We start from the raw sequence: 9628 nt of genomic DNA on the forward strand, positions 1-9628 counted from the left end.
TGGGAGAGTTGTCCTTCCACATATCTTCTCAGTAAATCAGAACACTCAATATGAGTCATCTGGTTGATTATCTCACCTCCCAGATGTTAATGAAATGCCTTGTTGGTTAAAGATTTTCAGTTTTTAATAACATCCTACTCGTTCGCTTTTTCTTATATTTAAATACTTATCAACTGCTCCACATTTGGGTCCTGGCTGGGTTTGAAGAAGCAGATTCCTTCCAAAAAAGAATGGTGAAGAAGTACACTCCTCACAGACACCAAATGCGGTCCTTATGCTCCTATGGGTGTGACTCCCTCTCCCTGCTCATATGCTGGGCCTGTACCCAACACAATATGCATACGTGTACTTGAAACAGAGAAAGGCAGATGCTGGCTAAAGAAATAGAGAAATACTTCCCGTATTGTTTAACATGAGAAAGCAGGAATCAGCAACATCTAAACGAGGCCCCTGAAATAATTAAAAGGGAGAAGAAAGAACAACAGCCTAGCCTGAGGGAAGGAAAATGACAGAAATGGTATCTGAACCTGTACAATGATTGTTTACAATGATTGTTGCCACAAAAGGACAACGTACCTGCTGCTGCTGAAGAGAAACAGCCTTCCTCTATGATCATCCTGTCATTAGAATATTTGGCTGCATTTTTCAGTTGAGATTTGTGAGAGTGTTCTCCTAGGAAAATAGTCTTGAGACCATTGTTTTTCTGTACAGACAAAATGCATACTACAGAACTGTTTTTTGCCTAAAAAGAAGTCAACAAAGGGACAGGATGAACAAAAAAAAAAAAAAAAAAAGTTTTGGAAATACTGAAGTAGAAAAGGATTTGGGCTTTCTCATCCAAAAAGTAAAAACAAGGTTGACTGACCAGGTTGATTAGCAAAGCAAATACAAAATTCTTACTGATAAACATTGTGGTGCAAGTTTGCAAAGCACCAAAAACATAAACCTGCCAGTGAATATAGGCAGGTGCATAAGTGAAGACTTTAAATCTTTCTTAAAATGCAGTCATGAAAGTGTATCCCTCCTGCCAGTGACTATCCAGACAGGAAATAAGTTATGCTCTCTTTGTAACTTTGCTATCTGTAAATGACTGTAATGAGTTTGACTTCTAGTGATACAGAGCACAAACATCTTGGTTCTAATTGGGGTACATTAAAATGTTCAAAAAATAGTGACAAATTGTTAAAATGAAAAAAAAAAAAAGAATCAGTAAATAATACTTAAGTCTTCTATATATGGCTTTTTTGAATCTGAAAATATTGCAGAAATTCTACTGTAACACAAACTCTGTTTCCTTGATGTCTTGTAGGTGTAGGAATGAAGTTAACTGATGTTGGCATAGCAACACTGGCCAAAGGGTGAGTGAAAAATTGCTTTGCTACAGCACGGTTTTGCTTTATGCATCAAACTCACAGTGTAAATATTTTGCGGGAGGGTCCGTTGGAAATTTATTCTTGCTTTAACTTTGGAAGAAAGCAATATGCATCAGACTCCTTTAAACTCCTCTTTTTGTTCATGTTTACGGGAACCCTTCTATAAGGGAAACACATTTGTTTTGTTTAAAGGGATGGATCTACACTGTAGATTGGGCTTTGCTTTTGCTTTATGCCTGCGTTAAAATAGGCTTATTCACAGGGCTTCTCAAGAATGAAATCAAGGTCTCAGGTAACTTACAAACAGGCTACTTAGTATGTCAGCTGAAGGAAGGTAGGGCTGAAAAAGCAGGGCCAACACAGGCTCCAGCCTGGGGTACAGTAAAAGACCTGTTGTTGTCTGTGCTGTCCAGAGCTTCTGACCACAGGAAATATTTCTGATTCCAGCATGCTGTTGGAGCCAGAGCTCGAGCTGAGCTTGCACTCTCTAGCACCTGCCCCAGCCAATACAAATACAAGTGCTTATACATACCTAGCCCTACTACTAGATCCTGCTGCCAGTAGCTCAGATGACCCTTTCCCCTTTCTCTGTTCCACTGAAAGAAGAGAGAAAATCTGCCACTGTGGGATCTAGAGGAGTAGCCCTTTTTGCAAGGACTACATGGGGGAACAAAGCTAAAATCCCTTTTGCAGCTAGCAAAAGTGTCAATGCTTTAGAATATGTATTTCCAAAACGAGCTTTTACAGAGGCTCTGTTTTCAACTTAGAACCCTCTGAGTTAGTTTTTCTGCCTGTGGCGAAACAGAAGAGAATATCCTGAGTTGCAAGGGACCCAAAAGGATTGTCAAGTCCATAGTAGGCAGTGGCCATTAACTTTTCTCGAGCTTGTGTTCTTGTCAGATACATGGGTGGAAGGAAGATGTCTATTCAGATTTGTATAGACCGCTTACCTGATATAAAGAGGAAATGTGTTAAGAGATTTTCTGGTATGTCTTGCCCTTCTCTCTCAAAGGCAACAATTCTGAGCTATAACAAAAGATCTTTTTGTAATACTTAAGGAGGTCCATTTCCTAGTAGTTTTGTAATAGCTTTGGATCTTTTGGGAAGATTTAAGCATAGGTATAAAGATACAGGCCATTAATGTTCTAACTTTCTTTCACTTCTCTTAAATTTCTGTTAATTAAAGCTTCTGATTATGTCACAGATAAACAGAGCCACTGACAGAAATAGGCAGTGAAGGCAGCCATCCAAATCAGCTGTCTGCTGGAAAGGGAAAGGGGCAGGGGGCAGCAAAATAGCCATGGTCCTACTGTAGTCCACTTTATCTGTACTATTGCTTGAAATACTGGCCAGTGGCAGCTCTTTCCTGTACAGAGGGAAGAATCTAGATGCAGCATTTACCACTGTAGGGAAGGATGGTCACCACTGTCTATCCCAGCTCTTGTATTGCAACAAGAGCACCGTGACTGTTCCCCAAGCTTGCTCGCCCCACGGGTTTGCCTGTTTCCCAGATCTGCCTCTTGGGAGAAACAAAGATAAAGAGAATGAAAAGCACACTGGTTAATATTTTTTTATTCAGAGGCTCACCTCTTACCTTAAATATACTATATTGTTTTCCCCGGTAGTATCAGATTGCAATGAGATCCAGAGATTTAATGCATACTGTAGTGATGTACTTTGTGTTACCAGTTTGAAGTTATCCTGGAACATGCAGTGATTCAACCCTTTAGTCATTATGGCTACATAATTTTTCACCAGAAAAAGGTACTCCTTCCAGTATGGTTTTCTGTAAGCACATTCTTTCTCCAATGACTATATGTTATTCTTCCCACAACGCACACACACTTGGCTGTGTTGTATTGTCACCATTCTGTTTCCTGGCATCCTACGCAGCTTTCTGGGTAAATGCATGTGACAGGTGCTTTAAATTCTTATTCTTCCTTTAGAAACTGATAGAAGAAAACAGATTTGATCACATGTACTCAGTCCTTATACTGAAACGGAACTTGTTTATATATGCATGGTACAGGAGAAAAGCCCTCACAACGTCTTATATTATTAAAAATTTGACCACAGAATATTCTGGGAAAATTCTTAATGCTTGCAGGCTGGCATCCCTTCAAAACTTACGTGGGTTTACTCTTTTAGCTGAAGGTCCGAAGTTAAATCAGTTGAAATATCTTTTGAAATGAAATTGCATCGTCCGGTTGTAAAACAAAGAAGTCATACAAATTTTATTTGGGCAACACTGTTCTCTGGAATCAGGAGATTTATAGAAGGACTTCAGCTGATGTCATCCAGTTCACTATGGGCAATTACTCATATAAAAACACGTATTGGCCTAAGGAAGAGGAAGGTGAAGTGAGAAAACAAATATACAATGCAAGCTGTAGTAAGGATCATCTCAGTCATATACAAGGGAATTCCCTTCATGTATAACCTCTTAAAAATATTGTCACTTAGTTTGACATATAGCTAATGATATTGCTATAAGACAAAAAATAATTTCTGGTTCTGTATCTTTCTTTCATGCTTCTTTCCCAGAAAGGACACCGCTGCATTAATAATCTGCCATTTGATTTTTAATTCAGTGAACCTGAATGGGAAAAACAAGTACAGAGAATTCATCTGTAGTACAGGTTATTGCTACCTTTGGTATTGTACGACCATGCTAGTGAGAGATTTTATATCTTACATGTCGGGGTGAACATACATAGTCATACTTAACCAGAACTTACAGTGCAATTCTGTTCTGTTTTTAACAGTATTGTTAGAGAAGACACAAAGCTGACTTTTAGTTACTATTGCCTATACAAATCCCCAGCAACCACTCCTTGCAGAGGTTATAACCTCACCAATCACAGTTAGGTCCTCCAGTTCTCTAAGCATATACTGATTACATCAAGGCAAAACAAAAATATTCTTGGGAAATGCTTCTGTGATCCTTGGTGAATGTAAACAAAATCGTATTGTTTCTTCTTGGGATGGAAATTAAATACAATTCTAATTTCACTCTAAAATTAAACCCATGATCCAGGGAAAAAAAGAAACTGAAAAAAAATCACCCCCCTTCCTGCCTCTGTGCTCATAGTGTAATCAAGCTGACAAATAATCTAATGCCATGATACAAACTGTTATTGATGGCTTTGCAAAAACAAATATGGCAACTGTCATGAATTATTCATGGTCATTATTTTTCCCCCAGTGCTTCTTGTAAACCAAGCGTAATAAACAGCATATATTAAATTTTCATACCTATATTCAGCATTGCTCATTACCATTAATTTTTTATTTTTATTTTTTTGGTTCAGACTCATATTCCAGGTCTGAACAAACATTTCAGAATGAGTATTTATGTATCCTTTGTCTTTTATCTTTCCTTTCTTTCATGTGGAGAGATGGTTGTTTTCAACAACTAACATCCTTCAACACAATTATGATCTTTTATCCTTTCTGTGGCTGTTTTATCAGTGAATAGGAAAGCAAAAGAACTGACAAGCAAAATGTAGTTTATCCAGTGCAGTGAAGTAGCCACAATACAGTTTCTGTCAATAAAAGGTGAAGCCTAACTAGAATCAGGAAAGCCTGGAAAGTATTTTTTTTGAAGTAGCCACTGGGGTGCACCAGAGTCAGGAAATGCTCCTTTAGATATGATATTTAGTACATTCGTTGAACATATACAAGAATAGTACAACCTGGTGACTGGCTTTTAAGTGTGGGCAGTGAACCACTTTAGCAGCTGTGCAAATTGTCCAGGTATTTATCCAAGAATGGTGAACAAAAAGATGAAGGAAACAGAAACAGAGTGACCCACAGGCATGGTGATTAACAGGAGTGCTGTTTGCCAGAAGTGGATCGGAAAATCTGTCTGATTTCAAGACTGTGACGGGTTTGGCTTGACCCAACATGGCAATGACAGGCACTGGGGAGTTTAAGCCTGGGGACAAATTCAGCACTCACCCTTCACATTTAAGGAGAATCTGGTCTGGGCCGGACCCCAGTTGCCAGCTTTGAGAGCTGGAATTCTGTCTGTGTTTTGCTCACCAGTCATCCAGTCAGTGAATTAAGAGAGAAAGTTGTGTAAAACAGAAGACCTATTTCTCATGGCTTGAAATAGTCAGTGGGCTGGTGTTACTGAATGCAGAACACGTGACAGCAATATGGACCATGCAATTTGGAAGACATTCACTAATGCAGACCTTCTCCCTATTACACATACCAGAAGCTATAGCAGCATGGAATGGTTTGAATTAAGCTCACAAGTCCTGCCAAATTACAACAGGGCTGTGTTCATTATGCCTGTACAGAAAAATGATGCAGTCTGGAAGCATCCAGGGAGGGCTGTGTGGAATCGGTGACTAACAAGCAGCAAACAGCTGAGAGATCTCAGATGCAAAGCTTTGGTCTCACATCTCTAGATTAGTTTCCTATGGCCCACTGTAAGAACTGGAGCTGTGTGCATGTTGCAGAGCCAAGCTAGGCTCAGTCATGCCTCTCAGCTTCCAAAATGGACAAAGAATGTTACCTAGGCCCCATCTGTAGCACCAAGATCAAATGCAAATCTGTTATTCGAAGAGAAGGGAAATGAAGATGACTATTTAGGAGTAAAGCTAGTGAAATGATGTTTTTAATATACATGTTGTCCCTTGTTCACAAGATATTTATGTTCTTACCTTTTTTACCAAAAATATTGGTAATATTTGTTGAATTCTGAAGCTGAAGTTAGTTAGACCATTCAGTTGTTCATTTAAAGCGTCTCTTATAGTATTGCATGAGCAAAAGCTACTGATACTGCTCTTTGTCTAGACATTCCTTCAAAGACATAGAGGAAGTGACAAATACTAAATACAGATGGGAAAGCAATTTGGACAGACCTTTATTTCATGAGAAAAGTGGGATAATTTTGCTCAACTTTTTCATGCCAGGATTATTTCCACAAATAAATGAACATTGTCAGAATTTTATAGCTCTTGAGCTTTCTGTGAGGGAGAAAACCCCATGAAGAGATTTCCTTTAGCTGCGGTAAAATGTCCACCGAAGAAAAACAAATGAGAACAAGACAGTGTGTGGTGCAACCACAAATTAAAATAACCATTATCCCCTGCAGCAAAACTTCTTACTGAACTGCTAGCCCTGAAGATTCTTTATCATTAATATTTCTGCCAGCTCAGCAGAAAACACCTACACAACCTGCAGGAGAAATGAAGGCTCTTAATCAGTCTTGCAGCAGAAATGGAGAACTTCAGATACCAGAGTAAGCAGATGCTACCCAAAGGCTGCACAGAGCTCCTTATCTGCTCAGATAGGTAATTGGCAGCTGCATCTGTGTTACACACGCTGCTGCAGCATCCAGCAGTGACACACCATGACTGTGCAAGGTGTTGTAACAACAGCTGCTTGAATTATTTGTTGCCACTGGCACTTACTGGAAAGATCCAATGGTTTGTTGAATATTTGTGGTAAATTAATCAGAATATTTCAGTCAAAGTTATTGCCATTTGCTGGCAGTGTATTGCTCTGCTCTGAGTAGCTTCGGAGTCACCATCAATGCTTGATAAGATTCTCTTCCTGAGCACAGCCAGGTTTGTCTGGGAAAATTATGTTCTGCTGATGGCTGTAGTAAAGGAGCTCCAGTATAAGGTCAGAAGTCTGTTACTTCCCCAGAGAAGCAAGAGAACACTTCCTTCTCTTACTGAGCCTCTGGTATAGTCATAGAATGGCTTGGGCTGGAAGGGACCTCAAAGACCAGCTAGGTCCAAGCCCCCTGCCATGGGCAGGGGCACCTCCCACTAGATCAGCTTGCTCAAAGCCTCTTCCAGCCTGGCCTTGGGCACTTCCACGGATGGGGCATCAGGCAGCACTTCTGGGCAGATGTGGAGACAGATATCATCCCCCCCTTGTTTTGTAAGGAATTTCATTATATTTTCATCACTGGCACCATTCTTTTTTAGGAGAAAATTTGGCAAAACGTGTTGCAATAGAGATGTTTATCCATCTAAGAGTTTGAATGTCTCAGAGCAATGGTATTTTCTTTAACACTGTGCAATCTGCATGAGAAAATAAGTTCTCTGGAATGCTGTACAGGGATCATATCGTGTTAATTTCAGTGCTAAATCTTTTTGTTTGTTTTGTGCAGTGATAACTCACAATATACATCTGAGGACTTTGTATGTCCAGTGAACCAAGAGAATAGGGTAGAAGACAAGCTTATTAAGATGACCAGACAAGAAGAGCACCCTAGTGTTTCTTCTCCCTTTTCTGCCTTGTCAGTCTGGCCAAAAATGACTCCTTCAAAAAGCAGGTGCAAGTTTTAAAAAGCTGCCGCAGCCATTGAAATGCTGATACAGCTTAAAAAGCAGGTACCAGAGGGAAAGATAGCAACCAGAAGAGGGAAGTATGTGCTCTGTCTTCTCCCTGGCTTTTCTAGCCTGCTGAAGAAGGGAGAGGTAGCAATGGGAGATAGTTGGTGGCTTGAGAACTGTGAAGGCTGGATGAGGCTGCTTTCTTGAGGAATCCTCCTTACATCCTTCTTCCCCAAGAGGCTTGGCTCCGGGAGATCTTGTAGTCAAATCCTGAGCGAGGGAAGAGCATAGCAGAGAAGTTATTTACACGCTTGGATGAAAACAGCCTCCAGTTCTGACAACACCTCCTGCTGCAACCTTGTCTCTTCCTGGTAGTCAAAAAACACTGTTTATAGAGAATGATGTATGATGGATTTCATTTGTATATTACCAAGGAAAAGTTAGCCAGCAAACAATTATGTTACCAATGAAATAAAATGAAAAAGAATAGCCAGGCTGCAGAGCTAAGCCCTATCAGCCCTTTTCTGTCTTCTGTCACTGCTTATTACCTGGTTTCTTTCACATCTTAATGGCTCACTTTGCATATCTGTGAAAGAGTTAGTGCTTCTAAAAACAGCATGGGTGGAAGAGACTTGCTTAATATTGTCAAGTTGCTTTTGAGTCAACAGTCATACTCTGCCTCCCCTGTGCTGAAAATTAATCTTGAAATCCCATTTGGCTTTGTTTTTTCTTTGTTGCTACAGATACAAAGGTTTTAAAGGCAACTGCTCCATTTCCTTCATTGAGCAGTTCAGAGCCCTCCACCAGTGCAATAAGTACTGTGAGATGCTGGGGCTGAAATCTCTCCGATCCACTCATCAAAAACAGAGGAAACCAACAACCACGAAAAGCAAAACTCTACCAAACTCACCGACTATTAAGAAAACAGTGCCCAAGAAAGCAAGAGAACCTAGAGACTTCATATCTTCGGAGCATTAAGTAGCACTGTCCCATCTTGTGAAAACTTCTCTTGAGGATATGTAATAGTGATAGGCACCAAGGCTCTGATGGGAGGATAATGTTGGTCTTTTACTAATGATGTTATTTTGAAGTCATCCTGATGCTGATGCCAGCAGCAAAAAAAGGAGCTGATTCTATGGCGTAGGTACCTGAGATTTAACAATAGGGCAAGGTTTTGAAGATAATTTAAGCCATCTGCCTGGATTGTCTTACAACCCTTCTATGTATTGGTATCTGTATGCTTTGAGTCGTGGCCTCTGAGTGCACCATGGGTTGCTGGAGAACATCTTCCTTTCCGTGTGTCTGTGCCTGTGAGACTGTGGGTTCAGCTGCAGTGTAAACATCAAAATATTTAAGATGCCACTTAGTAAAAGTTTTGCACAGTATTGTTGTTCAGGCTGCTCTGGAAAAGTTGTTTTCTCTCCCAGATCTTTGCATGTTGTAGTACTGCTATATTCCTATTCTGATAATATTTTTCCCTACTTATATGTCCCTACTTCAATACAAGACAGAGTTATTCTCGATTGGACATTTGTGCCTTCTGTCCTACATAAAGATGGCTAGGATCTTTAAGTTTCTCACAAAGTGATGTCATCATCTTAAAAATGGACAATGTGTGATTCTCCATAGAATTCCTTGCTTCCCAGGAAAACTTCTTTGACTCTACAGTTAACCCTGTGGCGCAGTCCTTTTGCACTTGCACCAATCCTATTGTAAGATAGAGGTTTGAAGTCTGCATGTTGCCAAACAGCTAGCATCTGAAATAAGCCATTACATATGGAGAGTATTTCAATACCTTGAAACATTTTCAACTCAAATAATACAAGGGCTTTTATGTGAGAGTTGTTTCTGAAGGAACATGAAAGGTACCTTGAGCCAGCGTGTGACTACTAAGGAGTCACAATATATCCAGACTCAGTACAGCTATCAGAATATATCAGAAATCAGTACAGC

At 40.0% G+C, this 9628-nt stretch overlaps 1 protein-coding gene across 1 annotated transcript in view; it reads left to right on the top strand.

The window, feature by feature from the left end:
* ALPK2 (alpha kinase 2) overlaps positions 1–8956 on the top strand; it is a 40466-nt gene extending 31510 nt beyond the window's left edge. The window contains exons 11-12 of the mRNA XM_032206759.1: positions 1310–1358; positions 8419–8956. Of these exons, the coding sequence (XP_032062650.1) occupies positions 1310–1358; positions 8419–8653 (284 nt within the window). The 3' untranslated portion in view covers positions 8654–8956. The remainder of the gene's footprint in view (positions 1–1309; positions 1359–8418) is intronic.
* The last annotated feature ends 672 nt before the right edge of the window (positions 8957–9628 follow it).

Source organism: Aythya fuligula, chromosome Z (assembly GCF_009819795.1).
Source record: "Aythya fuligula isolate bAytFul2 chromosome Z, bAytFul2.pri, whole genome shotgun sequence".
Classification (NCBI taxonomy): domain Eukaryota; kingdom Metazoa; phylum Chordata; class Aves; order Anseriformes; family Anatidae; genus Aythya; species Aythya fuligula.